The sequence below is a fragment of the Girardinichthys multiradiatus genome, chromosome 12 (assembly GCF_021462225.1).
Source record: "Girardinichthys multiradiatus isolate DD_20200921_A chromosome 12, DD_fGirMul_XY1, whole genome shotgun sequence".
Lineage (NCBI taxonomy): Eukaryota > Metazoa > Chordata > Actinopteri > Cyprinodontiformes > Goodeidae > Girardinichthys > Girardinichthys multiradiatus.
In genome coordinates, this window is record NC_061805.1 from 47225835 (window position 1) to 47247184 (window position 21350).

General features: G+C 38.3%; 1 protein-coding gene across 4 annotated transcripts in view; it reads left to right on the forward strand.

The window, feature by feature from the left end:
- LOC124877758 (protein yippee-like 1) overlaps nt 1-21350 on the forward strand; it is a 41567-nt gene that overhangs the window by 11309 nt on the left and 8908 nt on the right. For 3 of the 4 annotated variants that reach the window (XM_047381236.1, XM_047381233.1, XM_047381232.1), the window contains exons 3-4: nt 16128-16171; nt 18241-18349. In XM_047381236.1, the coding sequence (XP_047237192.1) occupies nt 16128-16171; nt 18241-18349 (153 nt within the window). Of the gene's footprint in view, nt 1-16127; nt 16172-18240; nt 18350-18462; nt 19282-21350 lie in introns of those variants that run through there. The other variant, XM_047381235.1, reaches the window with a different exon arrangement.

A 21350-nucleotide genomic window follows, 5' to 3' on the forward strand; every position in this document is an offset into this window, starting at 1 on the left:
ATATTCCTACATTCCCAGTAACATATTGATAGAGATTCACTGATTAAGCGGCTAGAAATTGGAATTGGAAAACTTTCCCTTGATCGGCTCTGTTCTGTGATCATCAGGCTAAACACTAAAAAATCAAATTTTTATTACTTGTATAAAAACTAACAATTCCCACTATTTTTCAGTATGAGTTCAATAACAAACTGCATCTACTTTAATGTGCTGTTTTTGAATTTTAAAATAATCTAATAAAGGTTCAGGTCCCAATTTACCTAGCGAAAATTGGGATAATCATTTTTTCCCTTTTACGTCTTACAGTTTGAAGTTTAAATAATTATTTTATCACTGCAACCTTTATTTTTGTTTGAATTCTAGCAGCCATATTGGATATCGAGGTCACAATTTGTGAGTAACCTCGAGCTTGCCAAGTCAATTTCACAGGGCATTTTTAAATATAACAAAATGAAATAAACCTAAGATTTTCTTTTATAAAAGAAAATGTGGTATATCCATAGTTTGTAAGAAGCAGCAACCCTCACAACAACAGTGCCATGCAATGACACACCTGCTATTAAGACTACAGATATCTGATGACAGTTTGTGCTGGATTTCCTTGTATAAGTGTTGCTTACCGATGCTCTGCAATAATATTAAACATGTAAAAGTCCAGATTTGTAAAACTTACCTTTTTAAAATAGGTGAAAATGTTCCACATTGCTGCAAAACGTTTTTTCAGGCAAACTTGAAAAGTCTTTGTTTAAGAGAAAAATACAGTAGGTGATTTTAAACAAGTTTTTTTCAGCATGATGCATGTTTTAAATTGTCAATTTAAAGCGAACTTAAACGTATGTATTACAAGTTGCTATTTTTGTGTACAAACCGCAGTTAAATGTAGTTTTTCTGCAGATTCTTCTGGGATCAAAACAGTCATCTGAATCTGCTTATTTATCTTTAATAAATCTGTGCTCAGAGAAACTTAACATTTTCACCATCTGGTATTGGTATTATCCTTGATTTGAACACACATTTAATTTAATTGGAAGCCCACCTTTTAACGGCATATCTTTTGCTTTACAGCCTACTGGCTTTTGCTCCTGTTTTTATTTGTAATCATGACTTCCTCAGTGTAGATGTTGCTTGCTGCAGTCCACAAATGATCTGGCAAGCCATTTAAAGTGGCTATTTGTGTGTTTTTTGGGAAAGTACTGCCTGGGCATATTAAAATAGGTTGTTATTTTAGATGCCTTTTCAGGGGGAAAGAAAAAACGTAAAATGGGCTGTCAGAGGATCATCTAAACATGAAAGGAACCTTTAAAGTTCTTGACTATTTTTCTGTTAAGAATCCTCTCTCCCATATTTTAGTTGAGCTTTAATGTGATGCTCAGTTTGAACTTCAGCAAGTCATCTTCACCACATCACTGCAGGAAAATATGTCCCAAATCTGATTTCTTTGGGGTCAAGCGACCAGGTCAGACTTTTTAGAACAAGTGTGAACACTCAGATCTGGCCTATATCTGACTTTTTCAAGTCGGATTTGAGCCACTTCTATATGTGGTCCTGAATCTGACTCATATCTAAACGTTTTGAATGTGACCCCAGTGGGAACAACCAAGGCGGATTTGATGTGACTTTGACGTCACTTTCCATTGACATTTGTCACAACTTTACACCGGCGGGAAGTAATAGCAAATAGAAGAGAGCTGCTACGGTGCTGGACAGTAGAGGGACAGCAAGATGTTAGACTTCATTAGTATATGGACTGACATTTTTTTCCAAGCCAAATTGGGATTTGGATCCCCGCATCCAAACAGACCTATCTGATAAATTGGCAGCAAAAGCTCAGCAAAATGCCAGAATGCCAGAGTTTAACTTATGCTTTTTTTATGCGTTTCCTCCTCAGCACCTGTTGACACATTAAATGGCTTCTGTGGGACAGGCACTTTACAAAAGTGCTAACACCTATGTCTTACATGTTTGCTGGACCAAAGTGTGCTCTGTGTGACATCATTTGCGTATGCGTGTCAGTTTGGAACACCAACAGTTCACATTGGAGTCAGACATTTTACAAGTCATGTGTATGACAACGCAAAAAAGCCTGATTTTAGAAAAAAAATCTGAATTGAGCATCAAGCCCTGCAGTGTGAACGTAGCCTCCTAGATCCATTGAATTGCTGCCATGTGATTGGCTGATTCACTACTGGTGTTAAAAAGATATTTAATAGGTTTACCTAATACATTGGCCAGAGAGTGTATACACAATTAATTAATTCAGTCAGTCATTAATTAACTGAGCTTGGGAAGAATTCAATTGCTTCTAAAACTAGCTCGAACTGAATTTAATTGTTTTATATCGACTCAGTCCTCCATTGTTGACAGATGCAATTTGAACACAGACTTTGTTTATTGACATTCGTACAAACTGTAATCAGTTTACTGCCCCATAAAATGTACAGTCTGCCATCATCACATAACTGCTCCGTTTAAAGGTTTCTGCAGAATTCAAATCAAATGTTTGTCCTGGAAGAAAAGAAACCCAAAGAGGTCATTCATCTCCAGTTCCATCATTAATGATTGTAAATGAGTCCTTCTTCATTAGTGATCAGTTCTAGCTGAGGGAAAAATGCACCAAACCAATTAAACATTCAGATCACACAGCAGCAGGATGCAAAAGATTCAGTGGATTCCCTGAACTGAAACTGTCCAGTCAGCCTGTGGAGAACCATAAATCTGGGAAGGAGCTGTGTTGTTGCACCTGTGATCCAGGTCCCTATTTATTAAAGAAGCTTGAGGTATTGAATTTCCCATTGACCAAACAATAATAATCTCTCACTGACATTTGGAGCCACAAACCCAAATGTTTCAGTTAATGTTGATCCTAGCATCGCCAGCTGGGGAGGAAAAGTGTGAGTAAAGTTTATAAGCGATTAGATTAAAGCAAAGCTGCGGCACTGACCTTTATGTGTTATTATAGGAAACTGACAGCGCGATCCCCCCGTGTTGCTCTCTCACCACGCACTAAGCTGATTATTCAAATGACAAAGGTGATCAATCTGCGCATTCGCCATCTCTGTGTCGAAATCCATTTCCCTCCTGTAACTCAGAGACTTGGTTGGCGCTGGCAGGGAGACGTGCTCCTGTGAACGCCTCCAAAACCCAATGGTGTCGCTCCTTTCAGCAGGATCACAAGTCTTATCACTCTAAGTTTAGAATGCTTTGACTTTTAATCTCTAAAGTCGGTTGTTTATCATAAATGTGATCAGTGTTTGCCCAAAGCGACGGACTATCCTTGTTTCTCAGCAGCTCAATTAATCAGGTGTATGTGGATTTCTTGCTGCTCTACAAGCCAAGGCAGGAGGGTGTTTTATGCAGGGACAGTTTTATTTGATCCTGTGAGAGTAAATTAAAGTGTTGCTGCAGCAACTAAATTATGCAGCTGTACCCAAAGTTACAAATGTGGTTTAAAAAGGCATCTACGATATATGAAGTGTTGTTAAAATCAAAAACAAGGTAAGAAAAAGTGTTTGAGTGCAAGCTGTTGTGATGATTCTGCACGTTTTGTTTGCTCTTCATCTCATCTGCCAAAGGAAGTTTAGTTGTTTGAGGTTCCACAAACAGAAAACACAATAGCAATAATGATTCTTCATTTGTACAACTCAGCCCTTAATAAAAATGTTTCTTCTGAATAATACATTTTATTTGCAAAATGCTCACAGCAAGCAACAGGAATGGGGGTAAAACATCTGTTTTTAAGATCTAATGTACATTTAAAGCCAGAATTTTCCATACCCCAGGCAGATTTGGATTTTAAAATGATGTTCTTTCAACTTCTTTCTTTTTTTGATATGAGATAAGACAAGCATCTCATATGAGATAGAGTAAAAGGAGTATCAGTTTTGAAAAGTAATAATTTCCCTGTTTTTTATTGACATTTTATTAAAAATGAGATGTTGGAAATCATTTATACCTTTCTTCTTGATAATCAATGGAAAAATCTTTATTGCGATCAACCACTACTCGTACTTGGTGAAAATTGTTTATTTTTCTTTAAAACAAAAAGCTATTTTAATGATAGCTGGTGAGTTGTGGTCAGTGGGGAAATTGCATGTTCATACTCGCCCAACTGCAACAAGGTTATTGCAGTCAGTGTTTACAAATAAGTTCATTTTTTTGCATCTAAAATATTCATTGAAATGAAATTGTGTTTCTTTTGTCTAGAGGATAATGATGACATTGTGAGCAGAACTGTAAAACAGCTGCGTAATTCTCTAGTAATATTAAAGCACTTTTTGCATGGAATATTATCCTCTTGCACTTTGAATTGTCTTGTACTGAAATGTGCTATACAAGTAAACTTTTTTTGCCTTCTTTGCTCTTTTGCTCCTCATAGAGTAACACAAGTCTAACAAGCTGAAATTGGCAGTTTTAGTTCTACTCAACCTGCAGTCATCTTCCTAAACGACATCTTTAAAAGCTGTGACTCTACATTGAGTGATGGGTGGGGCTTCTTTAGTTTCCACACCTAGGCTCTGGAAATTACAACTGGAAACATTTTTTGTGAGAGAGGGAAAAGTATAGGAGCCTTCTTTCAGCCAGCTGACTGTTAATGTTCAACAACAGGTGGTGGAGGGGCAGCACCACCATTATTTTATGGTCAGTTCACTCTGGAATGTACTCTCAGTAAAAAGACTTGAAACCACAGCAGTGGTATGAGAGAAAACTTAAGTGCTCTTGAAAGTGTAATTTATTAAAACCTTGGTGTACCATGATAACGGTACCATTCCCATACCCAGTCCGGTCGGTCCAGCAGAGCACTTTTACCAAACCTTTTGCTCTGCACAGCATAATCATTTGCTAATGATCTACAGCTATGCCTGAGTGACAACAGAGGCTTGTAAATCAGGATTTCTGATATCAAAATATCTGATAATGTTGTTTTACAGGTCCATGAAATCATGACCTTCGCATAAGCAAACTCGGCGGCTTACGCCCCAAAACCATGAGGGGGCTTCTATAGATGCTTGAATTTTAATGCAGATCATAGATCTATAATTGTAACATTAAGAAGGAGAAGACTTAAATTTAATTTCATGGTTTCAACATCTTTTAAATTGTTTAAAAAAATAAGGTTTATAGCAATTGGCAACTTTGATTTGTAAAAGTTAATCTTCATTGTTACATTGTTGTGTTACCATAGTTACAATCTGATGCTACGAGTCTAATCTTTTCTTTGTGTGTGAGCTCAGTTTGTTCACAAATACACTCGGTACAAATACACCCAAATTTAATTCTGCTTAGGCCACATACAACCTTGGGCCAGCCCTGGGATGAGGTCAGCGCAGGAGAAGTTCGAAAACTTAAAATGGTGCAATGTGTTTTTTAAAGTTGCAGCACGTTGTGCTTCGCACCATGTTTAATCACTCGAGGAGGAATGCTAGGAAACCAGTAGCACAAGTTGCACTGGTGTGGCTAAAACTGGTAAACAAACCGGACTGGAATGCGGTCTGTAAGATTTGGATGGCAAACTGGTCTCTTCCAGGTTTGCGGCTAATTCAAAAGTTTGTTTACGAAATCAAAGTTAATTAAAACTAAAATAAACATTTATGAACTCAAATAACTTCATAAAAAACTTTGGGTGATGTTCACTTTCTTCAGAAGATCCCCCAGAAAGTAGTTGTAGCAGAGAATTTTAAGCAAAACTGCATCGAGATCATTTACATATATTAAAATCTTAAGGTTCTGAAAAATAAATCACAGTGAATCTAATTCTTTTTCAGTCTCATGATTATTAACAACAACAAAAAGATGAGCAACGTCCTACATTAGTTTTACTGTTTCCCGTTTTATCAACTTGACTTTGACTTTGCTGATATTTTCTTGTAATCTATTTTGAAACTTGAAGAAACAGTTTGTGCTTATGTCAGATTGTTTTTGCTATTTTACGCATGGAAAGTTATGGTTTTCACACCAGATTGTTTCAGTTTATATAAAAAAAATGATCTGACTGTTTTTATTTGTTTTCTCTCCTTTTAATAATTCTGTTTGGTTTTTGTTTACATAATTGAAGCATAATTCAAAAAGAAACATCATTCAAAGTTTAAACGGGTCAAGAAAAATTGGACTTGACATGATTTATTTGCTATTATTTGATATCTTTTATGCTTTTTTTTTAATATAATCACAGATTGTGTTTGTTTTGTGATTTTTACCTCAGAATGTTGTCACACCCACATATTCACAAATCTGATGATTTATTCAACTTTTAATGTTCATAGTTGCATCTGTAAAATGTACATATAAATTTGTAGGCATTTGTGTCTGTTTTCACTCAGTGTGTCTCCTGCTGCTATAGTGTTGTTCACTAAGTTTTATGTAAAATCACCCCAGGGTACAGAGTTGTGCACAGCTGAACTATAATTCTCTACCATTTTATTTCCGCTTTAATCCGTTATATCTCCTTCATAAACAAAAGATAAGACTCATAATGTACGTGCATGGTCTACCCCTCCGTTTAACAATATAAAAATAAAAATAACATCAGTAGTTTTTGTACAGCGACTGTTTGGTTTTTAAATGTGAAACAAAGAATTGCAACTGGGACTCTCCAATGAGGACCTGAAAAGGCGGGAATAACCATAGCGACCACTGACTCAGCTATTCCTGAGTAGCTGTTTGTTCCGTAATATGGCAGGATTTTCTTATCTGAAGTAATCCACCAGTAAATTTAAGCTTTTTTCAAGGGGCTCACAAAAGGAAGATGCATGTCGGATTTTTGAGCAGTAGCTCAATTGGCACCATTTAATTTTCTAGCCTAGCTTTCTCACAGGTCTGTCTGCTGTTAGGTTAAACGCTGCCACCTAGTCCCTGATTTTCACCTCTGACCTCGATGTGAAAGGATAACCGAGCTCATCCTGATCGCTTGTAAAAATCACCAAAGTGAAGACTGAACTATGGACTGTGTTGTCTTGTTTACCAGGCTAAAGTGACTCTGGACAAATGACCTCATTGATCTAACTATCCACTTTAGTAATAATTGGATTTCATGAAGAGCTCTTCCTCAGTCAGTCTGTCTTTCTCCTTTGGTTTCAATGTGTCATTATGTTGCAGAAAAACTAGGGTTACAAGAAAAACGGCATGAGAAAGACAAAGAGCTAAAATATCATAAGAAACCTCTTCATTCTTAAATATATGTGTTGAAATTCACTTAGACATGTGTCATGGTGTGTATGTGTGTGCTTTTAAAGCTCCAACATGTGTCGTTAAATACAGCTTTCTTAAATTTAACAACAGTAAACCTAAAATTACTTTGTCTCAAAACAGGAATTGAAATGCAGAGTATCGGTGCAAGCTGTCGTGTATGGCAGTAACCTCATACCTAACGCACATAAATAAACCTTCGCATGCATTTGTTACAGAGATATGATGAAAAGGCTTGCTAAATTAAGTTGAATAAAACTGCTGAAACTAAGCAGACTTCACTGATATACTGCCTGTAGGTGCAGGAACATGTTTTCAGTGGTGTTTCATTTTCATTAATTATACAAAAACCAGTGGAGGACTTTATTATGCATTAAACATAAGTTTGAAAACTTGAGGCGTTTTTGCCCTGAAAATCTCACGCTTGATCCTGGAAAAATGAGAAACAAAATGTGCACATAACTTTTCTAACGATCTTAATTAGAGGAAATAAGGTGGGAATACATTTTAATTTTACAGCAGCTTCTCCATGAGCACAGAGGTGACCAACGTTTGGCCCGGGAGCCATTTGCGGCCCTTGGAAGGATTTGTTTTTTTTTTTGCCTCTAAGCTCAATTCAAGGATGGTACAATGTTTATCTTCCAGCAAAGAAAGTTGGTGCAGACACTTTAAAAGCGTAGGGCAAGATTTTTACTTGGCAAACCCAAGTTTTTTAATTTTATTTAAATTTCAGCGCAAATGGGAACACTAACCTCCGGCAACTTTTACGCCGATTTAGGTGCACCAATTCATTAAACTTGGCAAAATACAAGCAAGCGCTTTTAAAGAAAGAGTGACCCTGAGAGTGGAGTAAAACAAGACAGAAAAATTGAACACAGTCAACCCAAAAAGCTTGAATGTAAAATGGGATCTGTTATATTTATAGGTCCCTTCCTACAAATGTCATACTACTGTGTTTGTTTCATCAAACTATCAGGTGTTTAGTTTATTTTGAGTAAAAATGAAATTACAATTTTTTTGACTTGTCAACATTGTGGATCTATACTGTGGAAAAAAGTAAAGAAACCCTTCAGTTTACACCAAATTCCATTTAGGATTGTTTGTTGTAGGAATTTAACGAAAGCAGAGGAACTCTGGATTTTATGTCCATACATTAGCAGCAACTCCGGAGAAAGTACCAGCCAAATCTTCCAGAAACTCTCTGGTATTCTGGGGCAAAAAACTGCTTTTTTTCCAGCCTAGGTTTTCTTTTCAAAAATCCACACCCTGCGTATTTAAAAGGTGAACAATATATAAAAATGTGTCCATCTCAGTATAAGTCAAATATAGTTACAATATATAACTACCGTTTTAGTCCGTGAGGCAGACACCCTGTCTACTTTTAAGGCTAGACTTAAAACTCTGCTTTTTGATAAAGCTTAGTTAGCTCAGGATAACCTAAGCCACTCTATCTCTGTAGTTATGCTGCTATAGGCTTAGGCTGCTGGAGGACATAATGACCACTTTCACCCTCTTCGCTACATTCTCACACTACTCTCCAATTTTGCATTATTTGCTGTTATTTCAGCTTTTAACTTTATGTTCTCTCTCTCTGTTCTCTTCCTAGAAGCTACACCTGGCCTGACTCTGTGTCTACCTGTGACACCTTTCTGGAGCGGGGCATCGTCCAAGCTTCTGCTGGCAACGACTTAATGCTCAGCCTCTACCGATGATCCACATGGCCCTGTCTTTTAGTGTTTATCCCTTTCTCTCTCCTAGACATGGTGATTGACTGAGCTTTTAATGTGACTAACTCTATGTGCTCTCTTTCAGACTCTAACCTTGAAAACTGGCTCAGAGTTGATCTGTTCTTTCTTTCTAGGTGAAATGACTAAAGGAGCTACATCCATTAACATTTACTTTTCCTTCCTATAGAAAGTACTCCTGGATCAGTGCTTCTTTGTTCTCTTTGTGTCTCTGCTCTGTTCTCTCTAACCCCCAGTCGGTCATGGCAGATGGCCGCTCACACTGAGCCTGGTTCCGCTGGAGGTTTCTTCCTGTTAAAAGGGAGTTTTTCCTCTCCACTGTCGCTACATGCATGCTCAGTATGAGGGATTGCTGCAAAGTCAACACCAGTGACTGTCCACTGTCTCTACATGCTCATCCAGGAGGAGTGAATGCTACAAGTCACTGACTGGATGCAATTTGCTGGGTTTCCTTAGATAGAAAAACTTTTTATCCAATTTGAATAAAAAGTTAACTCTGACTGCACTGTTCAATGATTAGTATTAATTGGAATGTATGTACCTGACTTTTGTGAAGTGCCTTGAGACAATATGTATTGTGAATTGGCGCTATATAAACAAACTTAATTGAATTGAATTATTTAAAATGTATTGTTCACTATGATTTAAACAGGGAAGCACCCATGTTAGAAAAGCTGCATTCAAAATATAAATGCAGAAAAAAAAGGTCACAGTCTTAAATAATTTTGTTAGGTATTTACACTTTAACTTAAAATTTTGCTCTAGGTAGACTACCGTGATCAATATCTATATTTTGATTTTGTTAATAGTGCTTTCCTATCTGCTTATCAGCTGTATTGTCTCTGTCAAACCTCGCCGGCATGTGTGTATTCACTGGTCCAAAGCAGTCCCTTGCATCAACCCTTCTAAGCTGATTATGTTACTTAAGAGAAGATGACACCGTTGTCTGGTGTTTTCCACTACATGCTGCCAAGAGACGCTCGCCTCGTTTGACTTGAAGTCACCGTGCTGCAGGAAGAAGCTTCTTTCTTGCTCTTATGATGCTTGTTAAATTCTCACGCAAACATTAACAGAAGTGGGTGGAGTATCTCTGAAGGTTCTGCCTGATTTCTCTACAGTTTGAGAGCACAAGTTAAAACAAACGATTTCCCCTCCCCGAGTTTATATCCTGAATCTTCAAGGCATGCCAACTCTCAAGCAAAGATACAGATGGAGTGGCACAAAGGAGAGGATTAACCGGAGCACATGGGTCAGAGGGAAATGTGGCAGGCATGGCAGCGCAGCCCCTCCTCCCCTCAGATGTTGAACTAAATATGGAAACCGTCTGTGTTTTTTTTGGTTTGTTTTTTAAGTTTCACAGGACCACATAAGTGGTGATATATCTTCTCTGTTGGACCTTGAGTGGGACTGAGGTGTTGCAAAAACTCTTTCAAGGCTGCTTTAACTAGCAAAGAAAGCATTTTCTTTTCCTAACACATCAAAATATAACAAGAATTCTTAGTTTATGATTTTTATATTTTATTTAAAACAACTATAAATCCTAAATTATTAGGTTTAAAATGTTTCAAAATCAAAACAGCAGTACATTCTTTTACTGGCTGGGTTGGGACAGACTGATTTGCATTCAAAATATGAATAATAAAAGGTAAATAAAGGTGATGCAATCCAACACTACTTACGTTTTATGAGAATAAATAAATAAATCCTGGGGTACTTTGGTGTAAGAGGAAAACAAAACCAAATTCTTACAAGAATTTCCAATAACCTTTTGTCTCTGAGATGGGATGAGGATCAGCTCCTCCGAGGCCATGGTTCTCGACCGGAAAAGGTTGGCTTGTCCTCTTCAGGTTGGAGAGGAGTTCCTGCCTCAAGTGGAGGAGTTTAAGTATCTCGGGGTCTTGTTCACGAGTGAGGGAAGAATGGAGCGGGAGATTGACAGACGGATCGGTGCGGCTGCCACAGTAATCGGGGCGCTGTGCCGGTCCGTTGTGGTGAAGAGAGAGCTGAGCTGAAAAGCGAAGCTCTCAATTTACCGGTCGGTCTACGTTCCTACCCTCACCTATGGCTGTGAACTTTGGGTCATGACCGAAAGAACGAGATCCCGGATACAAGCGACTGAAATGAGCTTCCTCCGTAGGGTGGCCGGGCTCTCCCTTAGAGATAGGGTGAGGAGCTCGGCCATCCGAGAGGGGCTCGGAGTAGAGCCGCTGCATCGAGAGGAGCCAGTTGAGGTGGCTCGGGCATCTATACTGGATGCCTTCCTCGGGAGGTGTTCCAGGTACGTCCCAGTGGGAGGAGGTCCAGGGCACGGCCCAGGACACGCTGGAGGGACTATGTCTCTCGGCTGGCCTGGGAATGCCTTGGGCTCCCCCCGGAGGAGCTGGAGGAGGTGTCTGGGGAGAGGGACGTCTTTGCTGAGTCTGCTGCCCCCGCGACCCGGAAGACGACGAGTACGAGTACTATTGTCTCTATAAAATGTACTATAGCTGGCACCCGATAACACATGGCATCCAGGCATCCTACTGTATCAGGTTAGCCGAAGGTTATATAGTGTTCCCACGTTTTATAGTTATTGTATGAAATGCAAGAGAAAGTGCGTAGAGTATGGCCACTCTCCCCCTCCTTTGCCTGTTGCTGTGCACTGCCAGTAAGCTGTCTGATACTGCTCTTTTCCCCTCTCTTAAAAATAATACTTCTGTTACAAAAAAAAAAATTGTTAGAGAGCTCCATCGGTCACTCTTAAGCCAATGCTTTTTTTAAACTGCAGCTGGTAAGCTAGGAACAGCAGGTCTGTAAAGCAGCGGACTGCAGGCTGGCTAATCAAGATTTTGGGGAATCTTTTTCAATGTTTTTGGTCGAGTCTATGAAAAATCTAAATAAAAATAAAGATGCAATATTCTAACTGCAATAATCAAGACATTTATTTTTACCATTGTTTTTTTGTTTTTTTTTGTTTACAATTTTGGTGTAAAAACCGGGTTATCTTGCTGTAAGAATCTCATACCAGCCCATGTAAGGGGTTCTGGTATCAGCTGTAGGTACTTTTCCCCTGTCGCCCCGTGCTTGCTAAACATACCAGATTATATTGAGATACATGTAAATGCATCCCTCTGTTAGTGGCGGATCTGAGTGAGGCCGTCGTCTGAAAGCCATTGAGCACCTTGGCTGTGCCAGTAACTTCGATAGGACAACGCAGATTTTGTGGTAAACACTGGTCTGTTAGCATAAAGTATAACAGGACAGCACATAGTCACTCAGTTTTCAGTTTTAAGCCAGTATTTCTGGCCTGTAAACTTTGTGAAAACAGAAAATCAGATCCATAGAGAGTCATCCTGAACCTTTTCTACATTGCTGTCAGCTCATATTTTCTATCAGATACAAGTTGCATCATGCAGCAGATCCGGGCGTCGTCATGCAAAGACAGCAGCGGTTGTCAGCAGAGCGTGAAGGCCTGCAGTGCAAACGTGGTTCTGGATCGGGACGATGTGGTCTGAATACTAACGAGCTGGCTGAATGTTTTTATTCAGCACCTTGGCTTCGTCCCACCCATCTGCCTGATGGAAGCCCATTTGTGGGATGATCACACTCTTCATTTCTCCCCAATAATGGAGGCAGCTCCATTTGAGGCTCCCACCTCTCTGGATGTTTTCCAAGATACTGACCATGACCGAAGAAGTCAATATTGCACTGCTGTTTTGTTCTTCAATGTTAATGTCGTAATTAAACCAAATTAATTCAAAACCTGAAGTTTTTTAGTCCTGTTTGCCTTAGGTTACTAGAGATAGTAAGTGTTTTAACCACTAAAGATTTGAAAAAATCCATAATTAAACCGCTATTTGGATTAATCTTGAAACGGACTTATAAAACAGCTTGCAGAATGCAAATTGATATCAAGCTGGGGGAAAAAAATCTAATCAAAAGAATGGTTCATATTAAGCTCTTTAGTAAGGTCATATATTGCACATTGAAACTGATTCTGTGTGTTTTTGGAACTACTCTGGAGGATTTAAACACTACATTAGAAATATAATTTCTTTTTTTAATAGTAATAAATTGCAGTGCAATATCTGAAATCTCTGAACAAACCTTCCTCTGAGAGTTCAGATACATTAGAGGCTAAAAGATAATGCTGACATTCATCATGCTAAAATAAAATGGTCAGTTTAGATACGTTGCTACTGGATGAAGATGAACATTAAGGTTTTTTTTAATCTTTGCAAAAAGAATAATTGAAAAGACAAAAGAAAATTTGTTCGGGAGGATCAAAAGGTCTTGTTTAATCCAACCATGATGTCGGTTTTTAGGTTAATTTAACAGGATGAAGGACAGTGTATATATTACTGTTATTTAAAAAGACTTTGAGTGGGTCTTTCCAAAAGCCTAAAACAGTTTAGATAGAAATAAATAGACGTGTAGTTAACTATTTTGGATACAGTCATTAAGTAGAAACGACATACACTTGTTATTTTCAGCATTTTTGCTGAAGTCAGTATTTCTTAATTTAAAATGTGATTTCATCATCTTTCAATATGACAGATTTTTTCATGTTGTCATATAAGCTAAACCTGCCTGTTCTTTCTTAATATAGCAACTGACGTTTCATACACAATCCTCAAAGTTTACCAATCAATTTGGAATAGACTGTTTCATATTCCTTCATAGTGATTGAGTTAATTTATGCGTTTAGCCTCATACCTTTATAGTTTCCTTAAATAGAGACCCCACCGTACATCATGTTATGTGAAATTACAGACATGTAAGTCTTTAAAATGCTGTCTCTAAAATAAATAAATCAAAGCCTGAGGGTTTAACTTACAGAAGATGAACCCTCGCTTACTGTAGCCGACATCTGTTGAGACAGATGGTAAAAGTCAACCTCAGCAGGTTTCTTAATAGCTTTGGCTTAAGATTTCTTTTAAAAAAACTGTTTTTAATATCTATAATTACACAGTTTAAAGTGCCCCGACTTATCACAATGTGTTTTGTGTTTTCTCAGTGCGACAAATTGATCCCTCAGTCCGAGCAGTCAAGAGGATTCAGTGATCTTGAGATTTGCTTTGTAGAAATCATTTCTTAGGAACAAGCACAGTTGCAGCAGCTTAAGGAAATAAGCTCCGTAACTACGCTGTAGTTTTACAAGGCAATACAAAAAAAGAAAAGCTGCAAGATTTCCTCCCTTTGCAGTCTGATGATTGGTATGTTTTGGAAAACAATCCCTGCAGGATCCCTCTAATAGGATTGTTGGGTGTCTGTGGGATTGTAATGCTGACCTAAAAGAGTGTGTCTGCGTTCTAAGAATATGATCATTTTTGTTTCTGGTCTTTCAGATTTTTCTGGTTCCTATGTTTTAGTTGCGTGAGTTCCAGCGAGGCTCAGCAGTGCGGGTAGAGAGGGCAAAAATGCTGCCAAAGTAAAAATAGAATGTGGGAAACAGATAAGGGCAGCTAGAGATGGAGCTGTCTTTTTTTGCCATTGGTTCGGTTGATGTGTGATCCCCGCTGAAAGACAGATATGACCCCCAGCTCTTGTCACATGGACTAACCCCCAACCCTCTCTGGCCTAAACGCTGTTTGAGTCTTGTTGTCAACTCCGCAGGGACTGACCTAGTTCCCCCGTGCTGTTAAAAGGCTGCGTCTTGGTGCTCTGAACTGCATGCGTGTGGGCAGATTACACTTAAAATCACAAACACCAAACTGTAGGATGTGATAGGTAGGACATGCACACATGCAATGCAGAGAAAAAAAGAAATGAGGACAATTTATTTTCCCTCTCAAATCAATAGAAAGCTGTGTAAAAAAAAAGTTGCCGCCTCACAGATTTTTTCTGTTTTCACTTTTTTGTCGAAGTTAAATGTTTCATTGGGAGCGTCGCTGGTGGTGTAGTGGTTAAGCACGCGACCATGTGCAGAGGCTATAAATGTTTAATTAATTCAAAGTTTAATTTCAAACCAAGACCATTGTGATTACCCCCTTTTTTGGGAAAGCTTAGTTTAGTTTTACTAGTCACACCAAGGCTTGATTACTCCTAGACCTGTAGAATGAAGAAATCACACAAACAGAACCTGTCTGACAGTACGAAGTAGGCTAAAAGAACGCAGAAAGCAACATATCATACCTGAACTTGAAGAAAGTAATTTCTAACTTGAGGCTAACAATCTACAATAAAACAAATGTAATATTATTGGTCAGTTTTTTATAGTTTTTCCAAAGGGATGCAAAGGGTTTTAGTACTTAATAGAGGATATTCTATTCACTGTTTAACTCAAACCAGGTGTGAGATGGTTTGTCTAATCAATCCAGTTGCTTGATATTGAGGATGCAGGATCGTATTATGCAGAATATTATACCTTTTAGCCATTGTGCTCTTTATAGAGCATAACTGTGATTATACCAATCCACTTTTAGTTGGTTTGGCTATCTACTCAGATAGCCCTAGCAAAATGCACTTGTAGCTTACATCTGTGGTTTCAAATCACTTTGAATCACTTTAGATAACTTATAAGCATAGCCCAGTTTCCCCCAACAATAGGTTAGGGAGGGGCAGGGCAGCATTCATCTATGCTCCATACAGCTGGAAAACACTGCAGCTGTATAACCATAGGAACAGTATGCTCATGAGATGTTTGCTGCCCAGCATTCCCAAACTGCAGCTCTAGATTTTAATGTTGCTGAAGGAAAATGTGACTTTTTATTAGATTTTTATCAGGAGTGTACATAATCAAATGGGTTCTTGCCAAGAAACTTTATTCAAAACACACTTTCAGCTTTTTCCTCATAGCTGATGAATGTTCCGCTTGGAGCATCCTCTCACAGAAGTGCTTGTTTAAATATTTGGAAGAAAAACAAAAAGAATATGGTGACGGTGATTTTAAAGGTTGAACGTGTTTTTCAGCTCTGATGTAACAACTTGCATGACAACAAGTTCCCAATAAACAAGACGTGGTGTTAAAAAAACTGACAGGCTTGCTCTCTGGTGTGTTCGTGCTCGTCCTCCAGAATTTTTTTTATTTCGTCTTATTTCTTATCTGCTGCCAACCTTCTGTGTGGAAACCTTGACAAGGTGGAAGAACAAGTATGCACAGCAGTCACGGGGAGAAAAAAGCACCCCGGGGCATCATTTGCTAGCATTTCTGATCTCAGCACTGTTGATGTTGCTCCTTAATGTCAACCAACTTTCTCTCTTTCTTTCTGTGTGTTTCAGTCATTTCAAGGCAGTCAAGGAAGAGCCTATCTGTTTAATTCAGTGTAAGTATCATTGTTTTTCTTCCTTAACAAGCAATTAAAATAATCTTTGATGCGTTTGTCACAGGTTTGATAATGGTTTATGTGATGTGTATTTAGAATTAAAAGCAGATGTTCACGTACACGCTATATAAAGACAGAAATACTACTACTACTAATAATAATAATAATAATGGATGGGATAATTGGGGGGTTATCACTTTCCTTCAATTCAATTCAATTCAAATTAAGCAATTTGCATTCACTAAGATTCCTATTAGTGTATTTATTTGTAAGTTCCCAGTCACTAATAATGGTGTATGAATTGGTAAAATACAATCGTTTGTGAGGTGACAACCAATCGTAGACAGATAATGCAATTTACATTTAAAACACGTTATTTTCAGGGATTCTTTACTTTCAGACGACTGCAGAAAAAAAACCACCCATCTCTTTGAACTCAATAAAACTTGTAGTGTTTTATGACTTGCTTTCCCTCTGTTTGGGCCTTAATGAAACACAGACGTCGAGCCCCAAAGACCAAAGACAGTTTTAAGTGTCACCTTGCAACAGCTTTGTGCCTCCGGAGTCATTGTTCTCGACTGCTGCAATCAGTTGAATGAAAGAAGTATTCCACAGGCTTGACAGGATGAATAACTCATTTTCAAACATTGACTCTTCAAAAGGTACTGAAACCTTTGTGTGAACACTGTGTGCAATTTTAAGGGGTTTTGTTGTTGTCCTTTGTTGCTCCATCCCTCAGTTAAATTGTTTTTAAAGCATTTTTAGTACATTTAGGTAGAAGGAGAGTTGGAATGTTTCTTAGACTTGGGATAGATTACCCTCAAGAAAAGGCTGTGGTCTCAAACAGAATAAAGTTAGGATATTCTGTTTTTGTAGTAAATACGGTAGTATAATTGTTAGTGTGACCTCAAATTCGTAATCGCTTTGTCGTCACAACCTACTTTCATTTCAAACCCATAAACAAAGCATTTTGTATCGAAGTACTTAACCATGTCAGTTTATTTCTAATCATTTATGCAGCTAAGGAATCATAAATTGATTGCATATTTTTCTGAAGATATTGTAATGCATACTGTTTCCACTGATCGTGGTTCTGATCCGACTGTTAGAAAATTAGACATAGGACTAAAAGTAGACTACTTTAAATCGTTGGTTGTCAAACGGAGTATGAAAAGCCTCAGAACTGGGTACAAACTGATGCACAGTCAGTACATGACCTATCATTTTAATGCAGAAATGTTGGCTTAATGAAAAGTATATTTAACACCTGCTTAAAGGTTGTCCGTTGAGAAAGGTATTTTTAATCTGACCAACGAGTCTCATCAGAACCCATATTCTAATTTCTTCAATATGACTGTATATATTTCATAACAGATGACTGCCCCAAGAAATCCACATTGGAACACAATGAACTGATGAGATATAAACATTTTCTTACGTAATGTAAAATCTTTAAAAAAATATTTACAATGAACCTGTACAAGAGATTTGAGAATTTTAATGCTTGGTTTATATCCATAATTCATTACAATGCATAACCAATGCAAATCGGTTCATTCTTCCTGTCAGCTAAGTACGTAGGTAGGAAATGGTTTGTTTATTGGTACGAAATTAAAGTCTGTTAGGATGAAATGGGGGTTGCAGGGGCTGAAGGGACAAATCAACCCAGTGGCACTAAATTTCAGGGTTTGTTTTTGCCTGTTGTAAAGCACTTTTTAATAGACTCCGTGTGTATAAAAAGTGCTCTATAATAAAAAATGGTTGGTTGGCTGAACCTTTTATGAGCAAAGCCAGCAGCAAGGATCTGTGCTTTAATAATAAAATACCGCTTTAAAACAGACTTTGTACTAGATATAAAACTGTGGTAGATCTGTCTTTAGTTAATGTTTCTGTGGAAATGCAATTTGTTTCCAGTTGTAAATCTAAATAAAGATGGAAGATACAATGTTAGACGAATTGACAAATTATTAAGATAATTTTAGAAATATTCATGTTTTAACATACTTTTTTGAAATAGTTTTTATCTACTAAAGTAGATATCTAATTAAATTTCCTCACTTTACTTTCAGGGTGAACGTGGGCTGCGGGCCAGCTGAGGAGCGGGTTCTCCTCACAGGTTTACATGCTGTGGCTGATATCTACTGTGAAAACTGTAAAACCACCCTGGGCTGGAAATATGTAAGTCACTCACTGTGCGAAACATTCCCTCCATCACTAAAGCTGCCGCCGTATTGTTGTGCAACGACGAGGCTTTTCTGCTGTATTCCAGGCTGAAAATTATGTCATTACAGGTCAAAAGAGCAAAGCAGCGCCCATAATGGCAGTGCTCTTTAATGCCACAGTGACACTTTTGTTCGGGTTGTGTTAAGGCACCACGATTGAGCACTTTGTGGTTTCCCAGGACACAACATAATTACAGTGCCAAAAGGTTGGCTGCAGACAGCCAGATTGGTTCCTCAGAGACTCTACAGTGATTAAATGTCACACCATTTTGAAGAGGCTTGTTCCGGTAATTGTCTGAAAAGACTAGAGAGGAGTGTAAAATAACTGAGCAAAGTGGAAGAGAGGGACTCCTTCAGTGACGGAAACAATCAGATCACGGCAGGGGCGAGCTGGTTTACAAGGAGAAGCAGGACGAGTACCAAAGACGCTGACGCACGAGATACTCGTGACAGCGAGCAGAACCGACGCATCGGCCGGAAATCACACAACCCTTAATGAGATGTGATTTTAAATCCCAGGGATGATTTTAGTCAGAAACCATTTTCTGTTTTTGTGATGTTCGGTACGTCACAAAAAAGCTCCCTCGCTGTTCCCAGATAAAAATGAGGCCGTGTAAAAATGTAAGCTGCTGTGTCCTGCTTTCTTCTTGTGTTGGCGGCTTCAAATAAGAAATTATTTCCTGGACTTTGAGAAGAATTGTTTATTTTTATCACAATTTGGCTGGTTGTAAACCTTTTCTAATGGGACTGTGATGTTGGATTTTATATTACCTCTATATTGTAACACTTTTCATTGTTCTATTCAAGCCATTTATGGTTGTGAAATATATTGTCTGTTATTTAGGTGTCTAAGGTTTCTTGATTTTAAGATGAAATGTTTTAAAACAAGTCTAAATTTGTGTCACATCATTACTACAGTTTAAATGTCTTTTTAATAAGATGTATATTATGTGGAGTTTCTTTAAAAAAAACAACAAACAGAGCTGTTTCAAAGTTTATGTGCTATAAACAATATATTCTTGGTTCCACCTTCAAACCAAAGCTGTTTTATAACGACCATTAACAACATACTACGTGAGTTGAAGTGTCTACCGGTACAATAAAGGGCCTACTGCATGCTTACTGCCGTGTAAGACATCACAGCTAATTAAATAGCCCAAAACAACATGTCAGATCTCAGCAGTTCTTCACAAAGGGCAGAAATTCTGTACAATAACCATTATGAATGCAGATTTAAACATCTAAGATAATAATATTGTGCTTACACACTCACAGGTGTACTGATCTGTATTCCTAAATATTAAGCTTGAAAATCAGAAGGATTGAAGGAGGATTTCACTCGTCTTCTGAATATTGTTGGAGATCTCAATATCAAGGTGTTTCTCAGCGGACCCTTTGCACCGATTTTCTGTGGAAATAAGATTTTTTAGAGACTTCTGATGATTAATAAGTGGTTGAAAAAAACATGTGCTACTACACCTGTGAACTTCATCGACAACTTTAATATTTTTTGGGAAAAAAGACAACTCTTCAACAAGATGGTTTCTGTTTGAACAAGCCAGGAGCCAGACGTCTCACATCTAATCTATTCAGTAAATAATCTGCCAGCAGCTTCAACCTTCAGCAGAGAACATGGAGTATCAACAACAATGATAACTCTGCCTCCAACAGCTCCAGCAGAAACAATCAGCCAGTTGGCTGAGAAAGAGAGGTCATCACAAAAGGTCTCCCCGTCGAAATCCACAGGAGAAGTGGACCCCCCCCCCCCCCCGTTATACCCCCCTCCCCCCAGACCCAGACCGACCCCCCCAGTAAACCCCCCAAACCCAGACCCAGACCGCACAGAACTCCCCAATCTCCCCACTAAGCCCGCTTTTTGCTTTACTGGATTCTGATAACATGAAAGGAGCTCTTAAAATCGGGACCCAAATGGCTCTGACATCTTCTCCATTCAACACCCCCCGTGGCCGAGGCCCTGCTACTAAACCAACATCTTCCAAATGCTGCAGAGCCCCACCACCTCCTAATCTATCTCCTCCTAATCAGGACCTTCAAATCACTTCTCTGTGATACAGTCTGGGCCCCAGTGGTAACTATCAGAAATGAACATGTCCTGGAAAAACTTGGGTCCCTAATAGGAGATAGTTGTAAAATCTCTGTGCTTATATGTAACAGAAAGAACAAAGCCAAAAGGATAAGAGACAGTAATAAACAATCAAAAAAAGCCATAAACAGTCAGGTACAACCAGACACAGTTAATATCAACAACTAAGTCATATAAACTGGCTTTACTGAACATTAGATCTCTGTCAGGAAAATCATTTTTAATCAATGACTTCATTACTGACCACAATCTTGATGTTACGTTTTTAACAGAAACATGGTTACATGAATTTAGTGAAGCTCCCATTCTGATAGAGGCGACGCCTCCGAACTACAATTTTCTTTGTGAGAGTAGACAACAAAGAAAAGGTGGAGGGGGGGCCACTTTGTTTAAAGATTTATTAGAGTGTAAAAAAGTATTTCTTGGCAAATTTGACTCTTTTGAATATTTGGGTCTCCAGGTAAAGAGCCCGGTCCGAACCATGTTCTTGAATATTTACAGGCATCCTAAGTCCAAAACAAACTTTTTCAGTGATTTTAATGAGCTTTTATCTGTGATATGTGTTGATTATGACTGTTTAATTATTGTGGGAGACTTCAACATTCACATGGACAATCCTGAAGACAGAAGTCCAATAGATCTATGTGACACTCTTAGAAATGTTGGTTTGACTCAACATGTTAAACAGCAAACACACAAACAGGGACATATTTTGGACTTGATCATCACTAAGGGTCTAAACATTTCCAAGGTGTCTGTAACTGATGTTGCTCTATCTGACCACTTTTCTGTTATTTTTGAAAGCATCATCTCCAATGACTCAGTTTGCCAAAGAGACATGATAAGAAAACGC